This window comes from Mytilus californianus, unplaced genomic scaffold (genome assembly GCF_021869535.1).
Source record: "Mytilus californianus isolate M0D057914Y unplaced genomic scaffold, xbMytCali1.0.p SCAF_4, whole genome shotgun sequence".
NCBI lineage: Eukaryota > Metazoa > Mollusca > Bivalvia > Mytilida > Mytilidae > Mytilus > Mytilus californianus.
Genome location: NW_026262690.1, coordinates 72,531,566 through 72,555,910, shown reverse-complemented (window position 1 = coordinate 72,555,910; position 24,345 = coordinate 72,531,566). Strand labels below are relative to the sequence as shown.

Sequence of the window (24,345 nt, the reverse complement as noted above, 5' to 3'; positions counted from 1 at the left end):
TGCAAACTTGTCCCGGAGACTGTTAGAAGCAACACGACACGTCTATTATCTGGAACAGGATCTGCGTGACCTTCTAGAGCATCTGAGATTATTCTTACTTTTTTCGCACCAACAGAACATAAAAAAAAATTTACTGCTGCTGACTAGACTCTAACAGATTGCAATATCGAACGTTTTACTTGCCACAAACAAAAAATTAAACAGCATTAAGCAATTCTAATAATTTATTTGAAAGAGGTCATTGTCTTACTCATTCGTGCATTTTAATTAATTGTTCTATTGCTTTTACAGAATTTGAAAAGATGCTGATCCAATGATGTCTCTTGAAACCGGCAGTATCTGACCGAAAACCAGTAATTTGATACAAATGTAAAAACAAATGACCTTCAGATGAGGATTATTAAATTGTGTAGACACTAATGTGATATTCTTTCATATATTTTAGCTCTCATTTCATACATGTATCCCATGTCTCAATGTTTATGCTTCATTTTTTGAAAAGCATCAACTCATTACAGACGAGTTTGTCGTTATCACTGATTTGCTTAACTGGTTTTCTTCATTGTTCAACATAGTCTGTTCAATTAAGTTAGATCACGTCACACTTTACCACATACCGACATTAATCACTAATGCTTGTTTTTTCAGGATACTTTCCGTGTAGTAAATACGATACTAGGAACTCATTGTGTATCATCACCACCGGATATAGGTACCCTTGGCCTGGTTCTCTGTTCATTGCCTAAGAAAAACAACATTACTGTACAAATACCAGCGTATAGCTATGTTGGTATATATGTACAGTAATGTAGTTTTTCTTAGACAATGAACAGAGAACCAGGTCAAGGGTACGTAGATCCGGTGGTGATGATACACAGTGGAACTGGATATGCAAATTATTTTTTTATTTAAAGAAAATCATCCGTGTGTTATGAAAAGGGAAATTCGAGATTTACAAATTGCAATAAAATCCCTGATAAAATAAAAACAGACAGTACAATTCTTAAAAGAATGGAAATACGAAAAGACAGAACTAGACGATGTTCCACAAAATACTTGGAAAATAAAAGCATCAGCCACACTTACCCTATACAATTATAGCCTTTGAATGAGGTCAATACGAAGTTATATCGACCTAAGAGAAGCATATTGACTGAGGACGAAGTCCGAGGTCGATATGCTTCTCTAGGTCGATATAACATCGTATTGACCTCAACCAAAGGCTACAATTGTTATATTATTAATCAACAACTATTGCATGAACAATGTAAAATTGGGGATTTCTAGAATGTATTTTTAGTAACATGCTGTATGCCCTGTGCAATATGCTGTTTTTGACCTACGAAAAGCTAAACACAACAGTATTTGCGTGCAAACTGAGTAAATACAAAAGTACATGTGATCAAATTTTAACGAATCACAAATCCTTAAAAATATTCGATTAATAATATTACTAAATATCGGAATAAACTCAACTATACCTGTAATGGTATCTTTGTCTAATCGATACTTCACTGTAAAGGTCGGTGTAGTAACGTAACAACCCTATATTTGTTTGGATATCGTTTCCTTCAAACTCAACGAGATTTTAAAATCTAAATTATCACTTAACACGGAATTATTCAGTGGAAAAGAAAGTACATAGGAAGACGTGAATAAGACTGATTTTTTTATTAACGTTTATTGAGAACACTTTAAATGAAAGATGCTTCAAACGAACTTAAGTATTTGAAGGAAACGCAGTTGATTTTCACGAAAATGTCCATTTTAGTAAATATTATCTGTCAAATACTCCAGCATGGAAATATTGCCAGTTCCAAAGAACGTATGCCAGAATCTAAGTGGATTTCTTTTGTTTACACAATTATATTTGTTTATTTCTTGAACAAACTATTTTTATTCATATCTACCATTCTTTGTAAACTAAGTTGAATTCATTTTGTTAACATGACTTTTCAGTCCAGTGTAAAGAATAATTGTGTGAAGAACAGAGGTAAATTGTTGGTATACTGTTGCATGAGAAGATGAATATTGAGTGTGGTACTGTACTTAGAAGATCTTTTGAAATTTTCCAAATCTAAATCACTCCACCCCAAAGTAGCAAGTTTCACAGTAACTTTGATTCCCAGTTTTAATAGATGATAGAATAATTTGTTTTCAATTTCAAAAGCAGAAACAGGGAGAAAATGACGGGTTCAACAACATAGAGTATTTGTAATGACACTCGTTTGATTTAGGTATCCTCTTAAACTAAGGAAGATCCATTTCTTCATCAGGTTGCAAAGAGGCGTAAAACAGACCAGTAACTTGTCGAAATCGTATCATTTCATTAAGCAGAAATGTTGGCTTATAACTTCATCAGCTTTTTATATATCATAATTTCATATTGTTGATGTTTAATGTTGATACGTTATATTGTATATTTCAGTATAAAAAATATTACTGTATAGCAAATAGATTGTGTCAAATTGATATTTTATCTATATTTTTCAGATGTTCTATGCTTTTCAAATAAAAAAATAAACAACATATGTCTGTATATCTAAAAAAATTGTTTTAAGTTTCTTGTTTTCTTTTATACGAAGTTACTCGTTTTATTACATACTCGCTTAAAAAAAGCAAGTGTGGCGTTTGTAAAACCGTCGTTATGCCAGAGTATTCGACCATCTGTCTGTCTGCAATTCACTCCTGCTGAAACCAGCGTCTACATTTCAATGAAACTGTCAGAAATTTGTATGTACCAAATGGCATTTGCACTTCTTATTTTATATTATTCCAATGATTCAAGATGTTTCCCGTAGAAAAACGTTGACATTGCAATAATTATCTATTTTATTGGCGGGAGGGTGTATCCTCAGCTCATCCTACACCAGTGACTTCCATCAAATGAGGATTTTGATCAATTCAAGATCTGTCTGAATGTAAGAAACACTGTCGCTTAAAGTTTTGCACACAATGTCAACAACGTCCGACTTCTCTACACCACTGCTGGTGGACGTTTCGTCCCCGATGTTATCACCAGTCCGGTAGTCAGCACTTTGTGTAGACATTAATTATCTTTGACATGGTATTTTCTGTAAATTTTCTATTTATAAATATTAGTATTTTTCGAAACACTAAGGATTTTTTTCTACAAGCATAGATTGGTTAAGCTGTATTGGCACAACTTTTCGGCTTGTAATGCTCTTCAACTTCATGTTTGATTTAGCCTTCCAACTTTTTTTATTCAAAAATCACTGCTGAGTCTAATGTAGATGTAATGCGCTTCTGGTATAAAAAATTATAAACTCCTTAGTATTGTTGTCTTTGGTGAGTTTATACAACCTCTAGGTCTATGCCAATTTTATAGTCCACAAAGGTTTCACCAGCCATGTAGTCAGTCCTTTGTGTTGACATGAAATATCATTGATATGGTAATTTTCTGTTTGTACATTTTTTTTTTTCGAAACGGCTAGGTTTCTCTATCCCCATTCATAGATGGCATTAACCGAATTTGACCCGATGTTTATGAAGTTTAATTCAGCATGCAATTCTCTTCAACTTCATCTTAAATTTTGCTTTCCTACTTCGAGCGCCACTGATGAATCTTGTGTAGACGAAACGCAATACATTATAAGCCTGGTATTTTCAACAGGTTTTAACCTATTCCAAATTGAAAGAGTGCGTACATATTCTCATCCTAAAAGAATGATAAACGGCGGTACTAGGTTTTTTTTTCAAGGTCGAGGAAACAATTGCTTTGTTAAAAACAATCAAAATGCTGGGTATAGAATGATTGTTGAGCTTGTCTGATGGATATGTATTCGAATTGAACGTTGGTACTCCATCGGATATTCATTGTTCTCCAATAATAACCAATTTGTCATTGAATCTTACGAAACAAGATTTATACAAAATCTTCTTTCAGACAAGAGGAAAAACATCCAGCAAACTCCTTTAATATCTCTTTCGGATAAATGAATGACGTCCTTTCAATCAATGATTTTTTTCGGTGAGTGCTTCTCATATGTTTCTGTGAATTTTAAGTTAAGAATATTACAGAAAGAAAACCTTATACAAAGATGTTGGTCTATACCACATTTAAATCAAGGCGTTGAAGATAAAAAAACAAACATTTTAAATGATTGTGTCAGACCTGGCAAATGCCAACTCTGTCTGAGGTAGAAAAACCTTAGTTTGAATTGTTTTACATTTGTGATTTCGGTGCCTTTTATAGCTGACTAGGCGGTATGGGCTTTGTTCATTGTTGAAGGCCGTACGGTGACCAATAGCTGTTAATTTCTGTGTCATTTGGTCTCTTGTGGAGAGTTGTCTCATTGGCAATCATACCCCCATTTTCTTTTTTATACTTAGTGTTTTAAATTATTTTCAGAATTACATCAACAGTATATTACAGAACATTATCCCATGAATGATGCCTCATGTCTTGGCTGACGATAACATTGGAGACGAAACATCCATCAGTAATGACATTGGCCCAGTGGTTGTAAAAAACTCATCAAAAATATCTGAGAGAATATCTACTCCATATCTAAATCTTTTTTTAATTATGCTGATAGACAAGTTTATGAATTACATGCGTCCGAATGCTTTCTGGATTTAACCTCATAAGGAATGCTCAAAGCCGAATATTTGAAAGCCAATGATGTATAAGAACTGAAACAGTTGAAGAGCTATATGACCAAAATGGACCTAAAAATAGCCAAATTCATCCAAGACCAACTTTATCTGAGGGAGTTGAAACACCACAGCACTGAAAACTAGATTCTATGACAAAATTTGCCCATAGCATATACATGTATACATATAACATTTGACATAAGATATACAAAATCTTGTTTTCATTATGGCGGTATACTCTTATGGGCATACGATACAGTTTTGATCCGACGGTGTTTTTTTACTACAATTTGCAGATGAGCTATTTTTTCACATATTCAATTCAAATGTGTAATAAAAAATATACCTCCAGGTGCTACTTTTAGATATAAAGTGGGTCGAATGTGAGAAATTTCCTTAAAATTATCGATTTAATTTTTACCTTTCTATCCTCTGGACAGACATACTTAGCTTTTTTGTTTCACAAAAGATACACACACGCGGAATTTTTTTTAAATATTAAGACTATTTTCTTAACATAAAAAAGCTCTAAATTTGTGAAAGATTTCTTTTAAAAATATTTTTTTTTATTAAATTTTTATGATAAAAGAAAAAAAAAGGACATTTTTGCTGTACATTTATCTTATTTAAACAAAATCCATCTGTAATTTGTTCATAAAAACTGGTACAAATATTCTTCATACATTATTAAGCAAAATGTCAAATTGTCAATAACACTTCACTGCGAAATGTGTTCCTACTACCCAAACGCCTGAAATATCGTGAGCCTAAATCCGTCGATTGGAAACACAACTTCACAACACTGATGGATTCATTCAAGGATTATTCAAGGCAATGGGCTAAACGCGAGAAAGAAGACGAAGATACTCTTTCCAAATGGATTAAGGCTGTGATGTCGTTAATACAAATCAGAATTAAAAAACTGAATGGGTCTATGAATAAATATGCTATGTCAATTTCTAAAGACCAAAATGTTACAAAGAACCTGTCCAACCTCCATGACAAATGTGTTGTTGTCGCCGCAGATAAAGCCGGGCTTCAAAGTTATTGTGAAACTACCTATTCATGGGGCGGCGTGAATCAGATGTGGATACAAAAAAAATCCTAAGTTCTCTTAGAGTATATACAATTTCAGTAACAATCTAAGTATCTTTCATCTTGCAATAGTATCAAAAATTTGACTGTTCTACCCTTTATTTAGTATTCCTCATTCTAACGTAAAAGACAAATTGAAAGAATTGGTCCTGTTCTATTTCATAAAACAAATGTTCAACGTACATCAATATTAACTTAGCTGTATTTGGCAAAACCTTCAGAATTTTGGGTCCTCAATGCTCTTCAACTTCGTATTTCATTTAGGCCGTTTCAATATTTTTAATTCGAGCGTCATGAATGAGTCTTTTGCGAAACGCGCGTCTGGCCTTCAAAATTTTAATCTTGGTATCTTTGTTTAGTTCGTCTGGTCTTAGGGAGGGGTAAATCGTACTTTGTAAAAAATCACTCTGAAAAACACAAAAAACTCTAAAATTGACATTATCAAGAAACTTGACTTCTTGATTGACAAATTATTTGTTACGTTTGGAGTTATCATTTTGTTTTCGACTAAGGGGTTTAAATGTCCCTTTGGTATCTTTCGTCTCTCTCTTCAAAAAGAGAGGTCTATGTACTCGTTTTCAAGCTAATGATTAAAATCAGTCGAAAATGCATCTTTTCTCAATATGTCACAGTTTGACGTCGCGAAAAATAACATTTTACGTTAGCAACCACAGGCACTTGTCTCTGTAAAAAATCCTATATACCTTAATATATCACAAGGTACTTAACTCGCATTTTTGAAAAATGTCACCTGGTCGCGAAATTTCGTTATATTTCGATTTCCTAGTTGTCAACCCCACCAAAACTTGTTATGCCGTAAAATCTAAATTGATTTATCTACACAATGGTGTATAACACGCCTTCCTTTGTTGTCGGAATCATTTCTAGCAGGCCTCCACAAGTATGTCAACCGTAATTATTTCGTCTTCCAACAGCCGACTGGAAATATAAGACTCGCAGTAAATGATTAATTATAAAAAGTATTTCCAAAAAAAAAAACTGTCAGTTTTTGTCTGAATAGAAGTTATCATTTAGACAGTAAATTTGTAAAAGATTCCGTGAAAAAAAATTTGAGGTATGTCTAATGAGTTACGAGTTTCTATTTTTAGTCTCAAATTTCCCATTCCATCAATGTCATTCAGACTCTCTCTGGACTTTACATATAAAATGAGATAACTCCAAGAAACATTTATTTTTAGCAATAGACCTGCCCATAAAATTTGACCAATCGGAAACCGAGATATATAAAGAGAGGGAAAGATACCTTTTACTGCGAGTCTTATATTTCCAATCGGCTGTTGGTAGACGAAATAATTACGGTTGACATACTTGAGGAGGCCTGCTACGAATGATTCCGACAACAAAGGTAGGCGTGTTATACACCATTGTGTAGTTAAATCAATTTAGATTTACGGCATAACAAGTTTTCGGACTTCTTTTAAACTGATTTTACTGTGCGTATTGCTGTGTGTTTGTTTATTCTACATTGGCTAGAGGTATGAGGGGAAGGGTTGAGATCTCACAAAACATGTTTAACCCCGCCGCATTTTTGCGTCTGTCCCAAGTCAGGAGCCTCTGGCCTTTGTTAGTCATGTATGTTTTTTTTAATTTTAGTTCATTTATATGTTTGGGAGTTAAGTGTGACGTCCATTTTCATTAAACTGTACACATATTTGTTTAGGGGCCAGCTGAAGACCGCCTCCAGGTGCGGGATTTTCTCGCTGTGTTGAAGACCCATTGGTGGGCTTCGGCTGTTTTCTGCTCTTTGGTCGGGTTGTTGTCTCTTTGACACATTCCCCATTTCCATTCTCAATTTTATTAGTAGGGTTGACAACCGAGAAATCGAAATATAACGGAATTTCGCGACCGGGTGACATTTTTCAAAAATGCGAGGTAAGTACCTTGTGTTATATTTAGGCATATAGGATTTTTTTCAGAGACAATTGCATGTGTTAGCAACGTCCTTGTCGCCCCTGTATCTGCATGTATCGTATGCCATTAACCCAAAAACCAACTCCAACATGGTTGTGGAAAAAAAGACTGATATTATCACTGAACAAGTTATATGACCTTCACCATGTCATACAGTGTCTCTGTTTCTTAACTATCTCATTTATTGACATTTTAGTCCATTTTAGTCTCTCATATATCATACGGATACACTAAAGCCAATCAGTCATTATTATCGGTTTTGTAATGTTTCTGTCGTTGACACTTACTTGTATATGACTTTTGAATCTATTAAATTTAAGGGATTAGAGAGTCACATCTAATAGGAGATGCTTTCTCTTTCGACACACATTCCAATCGCTCCGATGGATGTTCGTGCAATTCCAATTATAATTGTGTTTAGACCATTATACTTCTAAATAAAACAGAGACTTATGAGATCTCTAATGAACAACGGTATTCTAATTCAATATCTTATAGCTTAAAGCTTTGTGGATAGTAATATCCAAATATTTCGCGGTTTCAATCTCCTCGAGAACGTATCCACGAAGGTAGTATTTTGGCTAGTTATAATTCTTCTTTATTGCTGCTTTAAGGCGGTTGTATTTAAGAATCACACACTTTCATATTTCAACAAATTAAAAATATCAGGAAGTTGTTGTTCAAATAATTTTCAATTTTATGTCGGAACTTAGGATATGAATATGAATGCACGTCGTTTCGTAATCTGGTCGTTTCGTACCTGGTCGATTCGTAACTACGTTGTTTTGTAACTGAGACGTTTCGTACCTTTTGTAATTACATATGGTTATAAAGTGTTAGTTTAAATTAATTAGTTTAAATGAAAAAGTTAAAGTTATTATTTAAAAATGATCCAATTGTTCATCTAATAATAACAATATTGTAATATTTTTAATTTAAAATTTTTTGAAATCTTTTTAATTATTGGCTAATTGGTTAATTTGTAATTACGCTCGGTGACAGCTTTAATGGTTTTATGACAACTAATGACAGGTAATAAAAAGTAATTACAGTAGGTGTAAAGTGATTAAGTAGATTAATGGCTCACGACCTATGGCACACGACCTGAAAAAAATAATTATTTTCTCCTTTTTTTTTCACTTTTACATGCAATTGCATAACCCTCCTCCTTTTTCACCCGGGCTTGGGACCGGCGTTGGCGGAGTTAAAGTTTTTTTTTTTTTAAGAACACTTTATCTTACTCTATTCTTTTTCTTTCTTTCAGATACATCACTATGTTGTCCTTTGTTTGCATGCTTATACTGGCATAAAGCCTGATTTTTCATCCGAAAAACCCTCGTATTAACATGAAACAAAGTCTTAGTGGGCCGTAGCAGCAGCAGCAGTTGGTCCGTAAACAAAAGCACACCTCCTTAATAATGTACTACTGGACATCTGGTTTTGAGTGTATTTATCCCAGAATGAGAAAATTTCTGATATATCATGTTTAATAACTACACAAAAAAGCAATCAGTAGTGAAATATTTTGAATAAATTTAATTTGAATTAAATTGATAAATTATTAGGCGTGGTTAAATTAAATAAATGTTAGTGACAAGTGTTCACTTAATGGTATAATAGAAGTTTTTTTTTTACTCCTTTTTCATTCATCTATAAACGCCAAATATGTCACTAACAGTAAATAAGCCCAAAGTACTTGTGATCGGTCACAGTTTCATCCGAAGACTGGAAAATTGGATGTTAAGAACGCAATCCGACTTATCAAGTTCTAAATACTTTGATAAAGACGGGGTACATCTAAATGATGATGGACAATTCAAATTCTTCTGTTCTATTTGCATGTGTGCAAAACTGTACTTGTAAAGTGTAAATTTATGTGCAATCAATTATTTAATAAATAAATATAGATATATATATACACATACATCACTAAGTCTTTTTATTACTTTTTACGTAACCTACTAATCTTATTGTTATTATATATTGATATAAGGTTACAAAACGTCTCAGGTACGAAACGACCTAGTTAAGTTACGAATCGACTAGTTACGAAACGACCAGGTTACGAAACGACCTGCACCCATATTCGTAGATGTCGATTATCGTTCCTGAATAAAAGAAAGCGTTTCCGGGAGCAGAATAATTGAACCAGGAAATAAAATTTAGGAAAACAATGTTTTCCTTGATGAGTATGTCAAAAAGACATGATTTAAACATGTTTTTATAATGTTGAATTTAAAACAGAAAGGCTAATTTGTCGAGAACAATTCTTCTACGTAAAAATTTATTCGTGATACTCGGCATCGTACAGTCGTGTACACACTTTTCTTCATCACTTAAAATATTGGTAAACAAAACTATAACCGTGTAAATAACAGTGATATCTGATTTTCAGACTGATTGTTTGGACATACTGTTGAATTGAATTGTGCTGTTGATATTCAATTTATATTAGGTTGGTGGTTTTATGGATTTATACTAATTTCCTTCCGCACCATAAATTACATAATTTTCTCCATTTGCCAGAAGCTTAAATGCACTTTATCAACACATTTTTTTTCAGTATGATTACTATCAAAATAGCCATGTCAGAGAAGAGTAAAATGTCACAGTACCTAAATTGCATGGATTAATCAATTTTCATCTATTTTGCAAAAAGCAGATGACATCTGATAGGTTTCTTAAGAGCCAAAACCATTTGTATAGTAATTTGCAATTATGCATGTCTTTCAACATAGCTGTATATATACTTCAGGGCTCACGCTAGCAGGCGAAGAAGTCGCTTACCCGTCCGTCACTTCTCTTTGCCCGACCATCAAAAGTGATATCTATTCACCCTAGTGTTCACCGTAGTCGCTTTTAATCGCTTTCATCGGCAATTTTCAATTTTTACCAAGTCGACATAATGTAATTTTTCATTTATAAGTAAAGAAATTCAAAGATATAAACGATTTATTTCTTTAGAAAAGAGGTGAAAGCATGGACTTGACAGATTGGTTGTATGTTACTTCATACAAACAACTTTTTATCACTTCCGGTACTTGTTACTCGAGAGCGTACGTCTAAACATTCTGATTTTCGGCAAAATAAGTTTGTTTCTTCATTAGAACGTGATGAAAATTGCCCTTAGTTAATGTTTAATCCATTTATTGCATTAAAAGTGTCATATTCCTTTCCAAATAGCTTGTCAAACATCATTTATTTTAGTAATTTTCTTCGTCCGCCATTGAAATATTTGTGCACACTAAGGATCGGAGGCCTGATTCATCTGAAACAGACCAGCTATGACAAAAATCCGGATTCTTATGATAATAACTACAGACACACAAATTACACAGCTGACAGAAAAATAATGATCCCAAAAAGGAAAATACACATTTAACATGCATTAACAGACTTTTGGTTAGATCTCATTGCTTAATGTATAAATTTCCATGTATATGCATTGTTTCACTTTATTGATTAAAGTTGCTTAAAACTTTGTTAAATTTAAATAACTTTTTAATGAGAAACAATGAGTTAAATAAGCATGATCAACAGAATAGTTTTTTAATTGAATTTTAATTGATATATGATACTTTCTTTTCCTTTTTGATATAACAAAAGTTCTTTTTAGTGCTAGATATTAAGATGGTAGTTTCTGACAAGAGGACTAATATAATTGTGCAACTATAAATGATTATTTATCAAAGACATAAACTGAAACAACTGTTACTTTAATTGTAGACTCAGATTTGAATTGAACAATACAAAAAATAAATAAAAAGGATACTGATGGCTCTTTATATTATAGTAAAAACCAAACATTGTAGTGCTGCGAGCGAACAGGCACTTCTCTTTCAAATCTCACCACTTCTCCCTATCAGTTTCAAATAGAGAAGTCACTTCTCCCTAAGATTCTGAAGGAGTGTGAGCCCTGTACTTGAAGGTTCATGTGGACCATTTGCCTAAAATGGCTGCATTTTCACCTCAAAATTTACTCAAGAGTACAGACAAACCTGAGTATCAGGGAAAATTTAAAGGCATAGTATGCTCTAGATGAATAAAATTCAAATACATTTTCTCTTTTAGAAAATTAAAAACTTAACTGGATTTTGCAGTGTACTTTTTTTTATTTTTATATACTAGTATTGACCAGTTTTTGGCCAACCTTGATTACTATAAACATGATAAAAAGGTTAACTTTTATGTGTATAATCATGACCTTCAAGTGAACGTGACCTTTATCCTCAGTATCATAAACAATAACAGGCTATAAGTCATTGAAATTCTGATTTCTGTTGAATGGTAGACCAGTTAAGTCAATTTTCATGTTCATGTTCAAGGTAAAATTTATTGTTCGAAATGTTCATGATTTTTAATTTTGATCTTTCATTAGGTAGGCCATGAGATCAATATTACATTAATTTTTACCTGGTCCTTTTGAAATAAAAGTTAATAAAACAAGGTAGCAGGTAACAAAAGTGTGACCAAAACATTTTCTGACCATTTTGTTTCTATTCACAAAAAAATCATGGTTCACTTACATACAAGCTAACTTATATTTTATGCACTAAGTACACATTCAAATTACAGTCACTTAGGGCATGCTATCCCCTTGTATAGTTCAGCTTATTTCCCATTAGTTCACATATTCTTTCTCATACCAACGCCAACTTATAATTGCAAATAGTTTACATGTGCCACTCCACTCTACGGTATTTTCCCAAGAAAATGCATGCATACAATGTATATTAAATCACAATGCACTGTTTTTCCCAGTCATTCAAAGTGCAATTCATTTTTTTCATTATTTCATCTATTGAGATTTTTGAGAGTTTCCCATCTATATATAATTCTACTGATGAAGGATATCTGTTATCCGAAATATTTATAGATACTTCCTTTTTTTTAATATTGGTGTTGTTTTGTACACTTTTTAGGCGTTTATATAATTTATTTATTGTGTACAGGTATCGTTACTCGTAACGATCCAGCACCCTCGTAAGAAAGATGGTTGACTTATATCTAGACGTTTTATATAAAATTATATATAAATATATTTAAGAATATATATTTTACTTTGATCTTAAATCATTTAATTAACCATTTTTAAAATAACTACAAACCTATAATTATATATACATGTATGATTTACACAAAGAAAATGTATGTAGAAAAATAAATACTCAGCAGTAAATTAAAACTGAGTTTCTGGCTTTTATGAGTTACGTATACCATGCATGGCAGCAAGTTGTGGTGAAAACTGCACCTGTTGAACATTTCCCTTATTTTCATCAACTTTTGCCATGTTTACATAGATTTTTGAAAGGATAACTTTAAGCAAATCCTAGAAACAACTTCAAATTTAGTGAACATGTGAAATAAGGGATTGTACTTCTTCTCATAAAAGATTTTGTTCTTTCTCAAATGTGCACCTGTCCTAAGTCAGGAGCCTTTGTTCAGTGGTTGTTGTTTGTTGTTGTGGTTCATAAGTGTTTCTCGTTTCTCGTTTTTTATATAGATTAGACCGTTTTTTTTTCCTGTTTGAATTGTTTTACACTAGTCATTTTGGGGGCCTTAATAGCTTGCGGTTCGGTGTGAGCCAAGGCTCCGTGTTGAAGGCTGTACTTTAACCTATAATTGTTAACTTTTTATACATTGTGACTTGGATGGAGAGTTGTCTCATTGGCACTCATACCACATCTTCTTGTTTATATCAATGTTTCCTTAAACAAGTTTAAACATATACATGTATGCAGTCAAAAATTAACTCTTTTTGTTATTTTTGCAAAAGAATGTTCCAATTTTATATTGTCACATGTTTGCAATCTACAAAATGTAATACCTTTGAAATGTATACAGTCTTATTCATTTATTTTCTGTATCCCTGTAAAATATTTCTATGCAAATTTGAAGGTGTTTACAAAGCCTTCATATTTTAGGGGTAAAAATGGGCTGTAATGCCCCTACTTCTTAACATAAATTGATCAACATTAGGGCTAATGTTATTCTTTTTACATCAGTTTAATTAAGATGTACATTGTAAAATATAAGATTTATTATGTACAGATGAAGTAAAAATTGTAAATACTGTAAATTTCAAAAGCAGTAATTTTAAAAGTTCCCTCTTCAGGATGTGTATGCACATTTGAAAGAAGTTTTTTATTAGAGGTGTTTTTTGAAACACTACCTTGGGTGTTGTCTTTAGCGGGGAGTAAATATGTAAGTGGACCTCCTCAGTACTTTAATATATGAAAAAAAAATTAAAATTTGCCCAGACAGTTATTTCAAATACTGTTTTAATATTTGTTCGGTGAGCTCAAAAATTTAATAAATAGTTTTCAAACAAAGGAACTATAATCATTTCAATAATTAATCGTAACTTCATACTGTTAGCATAAAATAACCATTTGCAAAATGTATTTATCTCAGAAATTGGTTTGAAATCTAAGATAGAAAGTTTTATCAGCATAAATTTCTTATAGCATGCATGATGCATATTGGTGTTTATATAGGTACATGCAATTATTACATGTATAATTAATAAATGTAGTTTTATTATTAGGTAACAATTACTCATGATCACAGACTGTCCTTTTACATAAAAACATGTATGAATTATTTGTTGTGTTTATTATTGTTGTCACTTTTCAGTATAGATCTGTCTTTTCCACATGAGTGAAAGTGAAACAGAACAAAGCACTGAGAGGAGTCCTCTTATGGCCACTTCTGCCTCCATCGACTCCACAACCAGGAGAAGTTTTACTAGGGAGGAGTATCAAGACTTAGAGGGACAGCAACCAAGGGTAAGTGATAGACTGTCTCCATTGACTACACAATCAGGAGAAGTTTTACTAGGGAGGAGTATGAAGACTTAGAAGGGTAAGTGATAGACTGTCTCCATTGACTCCACAACCATGAGAAGTTTTATTAGGGAGGAGTATGAAGACTTAGAGAGACAGCAACCAAGGGTAAGTGATAGACTGTCTCCATTGACTACACAATCAGGAGAAGTTTTATTAGGGAGGAGTATGAAGACTTAGAGGGACAGCAACCAAGGGTAAGTGCTAGACTGTCTCCATTGACTACACAATCAGGAGAAGTTTTACTAGGAAGGAGTATAAAGACTTAGAGGGACAGCAACCAAGGGTAAGTGATAGACTGTCTCCATTGACTCCACGACCAGGAGAAGTTTTATTAGGGAGGAGTATGAAGACTTAGAGACACAACAATCAAGGGTAAGTGATAGACTTTCTCCATTGACTCCACAATCGGGAGAAGTTTTACTAGGGAGGAGTATGAAGACTTAGAGGGACAGCAACCAAGGGTAAGTGATAGACTGTCTCCATTGACTCCACAATCAGGAGAAGTTTTACTAGGGAGGAGTATGAAGACTTAGAGGGACAGCAACCGAGGGTAAGTGATAGACTGTCTCCATTGACTACACAACCAGGAGAAGTTTTATTAGGGAGGAGTATGAAGACTTCGAGGGACAGCAACCAAGGGTAAGTGATAGACTGTCTCCATTGACTCCATAATCAGGAGAAGTTTTACTAGGGAGGAGTATGAAGACTTAGAGGGACAGCAACCAAGGATAAGTGATAGACTGTCTACATTGACTCTATGACCAGGTTAAGTTTTCCTAGGGAGGAGTATGAAGACTTAGAGAGACAGCAACCAAGGGTAAGTGATAGACTGTCTCCATTGACTCTATGACTAGGAGAAGTTTTCCTAGGGAGGAGTTTGAAGACTTAGAGGGACAGCAACCAAGGGTAAGTGATAGACTGTCTCCATTGACTATACAATCAGGAGAAGTTTTACTAGGGAGGAGTATGAAGACTTAGAAGGGTAAGTGATAGACTGTCTCCATTGACTCCACAACCATGAGAAGTTTTATTAGGGAGGGGTATGAAGACTTAGAGAGACAGCAACCAAGGGTAAGTGATAGATTGTCTCCATTGACTACACAATCAGGAGAAGTTTTCCTAGGGAGGAGTATGAAGACTTAGAGAGACAGCAACCAAGGGTAAGTGATAGATTGTCTCCATTGACTTCACAATTAGGAGAAGTTTTATTAAGGAGGAGTATGAAGACTTCGAGGGACAGCAACCAAGGGTAAGTGATAGACTGTCTCCATTGACTACACAATCAGGAGAAGTTTTCCTAGGGAGGAGTATGAAGACTTAGAGAGACAGCAACCAAGGGTTATTGATAGATTGTCTCCATTGACTACACAATTAGGAGAAGTTTTATTAAGGAGGAGTATGCAGACTTAGAGGGACAGCAACCAAGGGTAAGTGATAGACTGTCTCCATTGACTACACAATCAGGAGAAGTTTTACTAGGGAGGAGTATGAAGACTTAGAGGGACAGCAACCAAGGTTAAGTGATAGACTGTCTTCATTGGCTCCACACGGCACAACCAGGAGAAATTTTACTGGTCAGGGAGGAGAATGAAGACTCTCAACCAGAAGATATATATTATAGGAATAAAAGACAAACAGAGACCAGAACTGATTCTGTAAAAACCACACTGATGTATACTATAGTCTTAAAAATATAAGGTATTGTGTTACAAAAGAAGATTAAAACTTTGACAGCAACAGTATGTACTAGCAGAATCATTGTAACTGTTCCTTTTTCACACCTCCAGAGTGAGCTCAAAATATGGCCTTACTTTAAAGCTTTTAACATATTTAAAAATTAATGAGAAATGTTGTACATGTCAATTGAGCAATACAAGTACATCTTTAGTTGAAACTTAAGTTTGATAATATATAACCACTAAATTGTGGTAAATTTCTTTCATTGACTGCATAAGACAAATATAATACTGTACATGTATTTAGGATTTCTCCACCAATCCAAATTTTCTAATGCCTCAAAATGCCTATCCTAAAGTTTTGTTTTCTGTGCACTTTTGTTATTGAAACGTAACAAAAAAGGTTCTACCTCCTACCCTATTTTTCAAGGAGGAAACCCTTAATACATGGTTTTTATTTTGGTCTTTTAAAAGATATATTAAAGCAATAGCAGAACATTTTGATTTTGGTGATGTCATTGTTTCTGGTTTTTTTAGCCCAGAGAGGAAGATGAAGGAGAAAGTACCAGAGAGAGGCCAAGGTCACAGAGAAGAAGTGGGACCAGTGGGGAGGAGGAACAAGAAGAACAAGAGTTTTACTATGGAGCAAAACATGTCATCATGTTATTTGTTCCAGTCACACTTTGCATGTTGGTTGTTGTGGCAACCATTAGCTCGGTCAATTTCTACACAAAGAAAAGTGGCTATTTGTAAGTTTATTTTTAGTATGGAAAGAAATAGATTTTATGGTTGATTTCATATTGAAGTAATAAAAAATTTTATTTCTTGAAAGCTTCACTAAGAATTTGTGAGCACTCATTTTTGAGGAAAAAAAGCAAATTTAACATTAACTTTGAAGTATGTAAATCCGATATTTCTTAGAATTGTTAGAAACCATTCTTGAGTATTCTTGTTAAAATTTTGTTGGTAAATCCAATTAAGTTTATTGCATGCTAACCATTCTAACTCAAATATGCTATGGGTTGTTAAGACTCCAAATCTTAAATGTTTTTTTTTTTTCAATTTGACCAGATAATTAGGAATGATGATCTGATGGGCAGTATATCTTTTGACAATTTTCTTGCTTGTCATTGCATAGCTGTTTAGTTTAGGGCTGTTCCAAAATTCATCGGGTGGGGGATGGGAGACACTCAAATAATTAGATTTGCATTTTCCTTAGAATTTTGTAAGAATTATAAGTAAAATGAACATTTGTATTTTATGTGTGGTTGGGTCATAAAAAAGTGCCTCCCATGCATTTAATTCTGGAACAGTCCTTATCAAGTTTGTTTTTATCTAATTTACATTTTTATGCCAAATATACTTTTTCAGGATCTATACACCATTTCATGATGCTGACAAACCAGAGACAAATACGGGGACTAAAATCTGGCAGTCATTAGCTAATGCCTTTATATTACTGGGGGTTATAGTTGTCATGACAATAATACTGTTTCTGCTGTATAAATATAGATGTTATAAGGTAAGTTACTAAAAACATTTTGTATTAGTTTGGCCATATATGGTCTTAGCCTTTTAGAAATGATAGGTGTAAGCCTTTAAAAACTGATAGGTGTAAGCCTTCTAGAACTGATAGGTGTTAGTCTTTTAAAACTGATATAGAGACAAAGAAAAAAATTAAATGTCTTTATATTCACTTTATTATATTATTATAGATCTTTGTTTTTGGAATAAAAACTTTAAATTTTGGAATAGAAACTTTTCAAGTCTACTTAAAGTGGTCAACTGTGTCCGTGTTGTTATAAAAATGTTCCTCAAATGCCCAACCATGATCTGTATGTGGTAAAAGCAGTAATCTCAATGCAATAGATAGTAACTACATGTATTCCTGAGGGTGTAGGAGGGGTGTCATCCTGAAATTCCAGGAAAAATAAATGCTGAATCCTGAATTCCTGCAAAAGAAAGCATTTTTATCCAGATCCTGAAAAATTAATCATTAATTCCAGAGTCCTCATAAGTGTAAATCCTGAATTCCCTCAAAAATAAAGGCCCAAATCTGAAGTCCCCAATAAGGTTGTTCCGTCCATCATACATTAATATTTATCACATGTTTTTTTTCAGTTTATACATGGCTGGCTGATTATGTCATCTCTAATGTTACTCTTCTTGTTCTCATATATTTATCTTGGGTAAGTAGTTTGGTTATTAATTTATCTTGGGTAAGTAGTTTGGTTATTAATTTATCTTGGGTAAGTAGTTTGGTTATTAATTTATCTTGGGTAAGTAGTTTGGTTATTAATTTATCTTGGGTAAGTAGTTTGGTTATTAGTAAAGACAAGGTGAATAAGAGTCATATTCTTAAATTACTACAGTGGTGAATTTTATATATTACAGCTTAACTATCAGAGTGTATTATTTGTGCATAAAAGAGAACTTTGCTTGATTGTTGTGTTTATCATGCAAAACCTCAAAGATTCTTTTCAAATTTCCTCAGGTCATTTTTTAGGACAGTTTATCAAGTTAAGGAAACATAATCATGATAATATGAAAAAGGATAATTTTCACCTGTTTGTTATTTATATTGTTGTCTGATATTTTATTGAATTTACTGTTCACCATTTGACTTAACCTTGTAGGGAAATAACGCAAACAATTCTTTAATTGTCCTTTGAACATGTAGATTTTATTCAGATTTATTATATGTAGTATTTTCATTGTAAGTACATATATATATATATATAGTTGTATTACAAAGGAGTAGGCCCAGTAAGACCCCCTTTTGGCTCCAAAATATAGCATTTACAAAGGAGTAGGTCCGGTAAGGGCTGATTTTGGCCTCAAAATTCAGGTTCATCTGATGAAAGATTTTGGACACTTTTTAAACACTTAAGTGTCTACTTCTGTCTATTCAATTAGTTTATGTGAAAGATTTGAACTGATTTAGTCATTAAAGACGCTCAAATTCAAGCTTAAATATGAAAAATCTATCAAATATGCCATAATATGTCACTTTTCAGATGGTTTTTGTCAAAAATGAAAGTGGCCGCATCCGTGTTCATTCTCAACCTGTATATATGTTATGTATTATCATCAAATACAACTTACATTTAAATATTAAGAATGAACACAAATGCGGACACTTCCATTTCAGACGGAAACCGTCTAAAAATTAACCAAAATGCTAAAATTTCGAGGATTTCAGTAATTTAGCATGACTTAATGATGCTAGTACCCGAAACATGTGCATTGTATTGTCAAAAACAGCCCATATTTATGTAACAGAAGTATTCTTCTTTCCAATAAATAGCTAAAAATTTACATTTTAACAATTTTGTAAAACTGCTGTATTTTGGGGCCAAAAAGAGGTCTTTCTGGGCCTACTCCTTTGTTAAAATATAGTCTTTACGCTATTTATTAGAAAGTAGAATAGTTTTTCTACATAAATATTGGCTGTTTTTGACAATACAATGCACGTGCATCAGGTACTAGCATCATTTATTTGTGTAAAAGTACTGAAATCTTCACAATTTTAACATTTGTGCTAATTTTTAGACGTTTTTGTCGAGCCTTCGACTTTAGTCAAAAAAGCGAGACATAGCGATCCTACATTCCGTCGGCGTCATCGTCGTCGTTGTCGTCGGCGGCGTCCACAAATATTCACTCTGTGGTTAAAGTTTTTGAAATTTTAATAACTTTCTTAAACTATCCTGGGTTTGTACCAAACTTGGACAGAAGCTTGTTTATGATCATAAAATAGTATCCAGAAGTAAATTTTGTAAAAATAAAATTCCATTTTTTCCGTATTTTACTTATAAATGGACTTAGTTTTTCTGCGGGGAAATATTACATTCACTCTGTGGTTAAAGTTTTTAAAATTTTAATAACTTTCTTAAACTATCCTGGGTTTGTACCAAACTTGGACAGAAGCTTGTTTATGATCATAAGATAGTATCAAGAAGTAAATTTTGTAAAAAAATAAATCCATTTTTTCCTTATTTTATTTTTAAATGGACTTAGATTTTCTGCCAGGAAACAACACATTCACTCTGTGGTTAAAGTTTTTAAAATTTTAATAACTTTCTTATACTATTTTGGATTTGTACCAAACTTGGACAGAAAGCTTGTTTATGATCAAATGCTAGTATCTAGAAGGAAATTTTGTTTTCTTCCAGTTAACATTACATTCAGTCTGCAATTAAAGTTTTTAAACATTTAGATTCATAAACTATCCTGGATTTTTACCAAACTTGGATAGAAGCTTCTTGCAATCAAAAGATAGTATCAAGAGGAATATTTTTATTGATTTACTTCCTCATTTTTGTTGAGCCTGCGATTAACAGAAAAAGTAGGCGAGACACTGGGTTCCGCAGAACCCTTACGAATTTTTTGTCTGAAATGGAAGTGGCTGCACTTGTGTTCAGTCTTAATATTTAAGTATACGTTGTACATGATGCAATTACATAACATATATGAAGGTTAATACTGAACACGGATGCGGCCACTTCCATTTTAGACAAGAACCATCTGTAAAGTTACATTTTATGGCATATTTGATAGATTTTTCATATCTAAGCTTGAACTTGAGCGTCTTTAAAGACCAAATTAGTTCAAATGTTTTACAAAAAACTAATTTAATAGATTGAAGTAGATACTTAAGTGTTAAAAAAATTCTTTCATCAGATGTACTTCAAATTTAAGGCCAAAATTAGCCCTTACCGGACCTTCTCCTTTAAGTCTGTTGTAAAATTGGTTCCTTAATCATATTTACTTTCAGTGTGGTACTACAAGCTTACAATGTACCTATGGACTACATAACAGTGGCTATATTGATGTGGAACTTTGGTGTGGTAGGAATGGTCTGTATACACTGGAAAGGTCCATTATTTCTCCAACAGGCCTATCTCATTGTTATATCAGCTTTAATGGCATTGATATTTATTAAATACTTACCTGATTGGACCACTTGGGCTGTATTGGGTGTTATGGTAGTTTGGGGTAAGTTTCTTGCTTGTTTTTTTGAAAAAAACGTTCAAAATCTCTAGCACTTACTGTTAAAAATCACCCTGTGTGTACAGTTGAAGTAATTAGTTGATGACAAACATTTTGTGGCAACTTTACGACATTACCTCAATAAATAATGCACACTTTATTGAGTAAACTTTACGTTTCTTTTTGAAAAGGACAAAGCAAAAAAATCATAACACTGTTGCAACACAATCTTGATTCTAAAATCCATAGTTAAATAATTTAATTTTGGATGTAACGCGTCTTCTGATTGGCTGACGTTGTTTTGTTTATCAGCTCATAGACATAATTTTGTCATGTGACCGTGACGTCATCAACGTTTTTTTCATGGTTTACTCATGTTTAAAATGGAATTTAGAATTAAATTATAAGAAATGACTGTAATATTTTTTCTGTCTATTCATAATAACATAAAAAATGTGGTGCACACTTTAAAATAACCCGCTACGCGGGTTATTCAGTGTGCACCACATTTTTTGATGTTATTTCTTCATAGACAGAAAAAATATTACAGTCATTCCTTAAATATTTTTTGCATAGAAGCTATGTTTTCTATGTTTAAATACTGTAAACCATTAGAACATGTTCATGTCAGCATTCTGACATGCAATGACATAGAAAGTTGTTATTTGAACTATTTATAAAATATATGTTGGTGTATAATTCTATAGATTTAGTAGCAGTATTATGTCCAAAGGGTCCATTGAAAATGTTGGTAGAAACAGCCCAAGAAAGAAATGAACCTATTTTCCCTGCTCTTATTTATTCATGTGAGTATTTGTGTAATATGGCTATTACTTGTATGTTGTTAACCAGCGTTTACCTGAAAATACACAAATTTTATACACCATTAGTTATAGAAACTTCTTTGCATCTTGGAGTAAATATATAATTTGTTTCCTGATGAGATTTATGGACATGATGGAAGCAAAAAGATTTCTTACATTTCAGAATATTTCATACTTTTTTATTTGGTAGAAGCTTAAATAGCTTGAACCATGTGACCAAGTCATTCGAATTTCAAAAATGTTAACCTCTAAAAGAGAAAAAGATGTTTAGTTCATGTGATATCACACAGTGATTTTACCAAAATTTATATTAAGTTATTGACTATTTTACTATATGTCTAAGATGGTTGACTACTTCATAGTTCACTGTATTCCAAGAAAGTGATAAAAGTCTCTTTTACTTAATTTTGAAAAAAAATTTGTGCAATAACTTGATTGTTAATCAGATTTTTTTACAAGATGGTAAAATAAAACTGATATGGACTTTGAAGGGACGGTATCCAGAATCAACTGCTATTTTTGGACTTGAATGTTTAGAGAAGAAGTACCTTAATTCTCCCCTCCCCCTGTATTTAAGGTTTCTGATAGTAATAAAAAAGAGGCCAAGGATACCAAAGGGATATTCAAACTCATAAGTCTAAAATAAACAGAAAAACAACAGTACACAAAACACAACATAGAAAATCAAAGACTGAGCAACACGAACCCCACTAAAAACTAGGGGTGATCTCAGGTGCTCCTGAAGGGTAGGCTGATCCTGCACCACATGTGGCACCCGTGTTATTGCTCATGTTAGTACAAACCCAGTGATAAGTCTTATTCGGTAGGTCACATTCAGGGAAAAGGGGACAGGATTGTAGTTATGACAGTTGGAACATATCCGTTGTCATCTGTGATAATGGTCAACCAACTCGTGATGGCGTCCGTAAAACTTACAAAGGGATGATTTCAACTTCACCACTTTGAACTCTTGGTTTAATATCTTCCTTGTGAGCAGCAACCCTCTATCAAGGAAATCATGATAGGAAATACAAGCCCTGGAGTATCGTATCAACTAATAAATCTCCTAATAGAGCATTATGGCACTATTTTTTACCTTTTCAGAAAAACATTATCTGAGGTGATAAGTTAAAAAAAACTGATTTACCCTTACGTTTGAAATTTCCGAAACAAGATATTTGAAAATTTTTAGTAAGAGCTATTTGAACTTTTTTCGAAGAACAAATACTTTAATGATCAAGAGTTACATCTTTGCATTGATAGGAAATATAACAAAGAACATGACTGAATAGCTGTTGTATTTGTTGTACATTGTGCAAATGTTGTGTATTATAAATTGTTAAAGGATTTTTTTTTAAATGTAGGCTTAATTTATTGGTATATTTACAGCTACAATGGTGTGGAATGTAGCAGGAATGGCTTCAGATTCTGAGGGAGAAAAAGACAAGAAATCCAGTAAAAAGAAAAAGAAACCACAGAAAGAAACCAGTAGGTGTAATTGATATTTGAGTTCTTAAACCTTTACAATAAGGTGGCTTATTATTATACTAGTCATGAATAATAGATGATAATAAAATCTATAATAATTTACTAATTTATTGTTTGAACTATTTTCATTCCACAACTATTTGAAAGAAAAATGAAAATGAACTGCAGTGGGTCATTATTTCAAGAATTAATGATCATTGAGAAATGCAGTTTGTTGATTTACTTAAAGGCTATTTAGTTGAAAATGTAAATTCATATTCTTAAACTTTTTATATACAAATCGCTGAGTTAAAAAAAACACAGGGGGGGTGTGCAGCTGGGATTTAAAAAACACCCCCCATTCATATATTGAATAATTGTGAAAACCCTACCTATACATATATTTCACAGCGAAATCATAACCCATTCATATATTTATCAGCTCAAATAGTACCTAAATATATCACAATTAGTCAATTACTACCTATTGATATATTTCCTCGGTAAAATTGCACCCCATTGATATATCTGACGTATCAAAAAAGGGACCCATTCCAGCGGCACATATGTATATACCTTCATATAGGAAGGAACCCCCCCCCCCCCCCCGTGAAAAAAATGTTGTAACTTGAGCTTTTATATCAATTACTAACCATCATAAGTCTAGATCTGCAGTTTATATCTTGCATAAAGCTATAACATAGTTCTTAATTTTATTTGACATTGACCTAGTATATCATCAGTTTGTATATATTGTTTATTTTTCACTCTTTTTTATTTTCATCCTGTATACAATATTTGCAGTGTTTCTTTTAAAGCTTCAGATAGAATTTTATACTTTTAACATGTCATATATGCACAAACAAGTTGAATTTCATGTACAGTGTTATGCAA

General features: G+C 32.9%; 2 protein-coding genes across 13 annotated transcripts in view; both read left to right on the top strand.

The window, feature by feature from the left end:
• LOC127738477 (uncharacterized) overlaps positions 1-363 on the top strand; it is a 34,034-nt gene extending 33,671 nt beyond the window's left edge. For all 3 annotated transcript variants that reach the window (XM_052249749.1, XM_052249751.1, XM_052249750.1), the window contains exon 5: positions 292-363. In XM_052249749.1, coding sequence (XP_052105709.1) covers positions 292-317 — 26 coding nt within the window. In that variant the 3' untranslated portion in view covers positions 318-363. The remainder of the gene's footprint in view (positions 1-291) is intronic.
• A 9,373-nt stretch (positions 364-9,736) lies between these two features.
• LOC127738475 (presenilin-2-like) overlaps positions 9,737-24,345 on the top strand; it is a 29,012-nt gene continuing 14,403 nt past the window's right edge. For 2 of the 10 annotated variants that reach the window (XM_052249743.1, XM_052249738.1), the window contains exons 1-8: positions 9,747-10,102; positions 14,284-14,435; positions 16,709-16,920; positions 17,543-17,693; positions 18,293-18,360; positions 20,946-21,166; positions 21,868-21,966; positions 23,374-23,472. In XM_052249743.1, coding sequence (XP_052105703.1) covers positions 14,304-14,435; positions 16,709-16,920; positions 17,543-17,693; positions 18,293-18,360; positions 20,946-21,166; positions 21,868-21,966; positions 23,374-23,472 — 982 coding nt within the window. In that variant the 5' untranslated portion in view covers positions 9,747-10,102; positions 14,284-14,303. The other 8 variants (XM_052249742.1, XM_052249737.1, XM_052249741.1 and 5 more) reach the window with 8 other exon arrangements.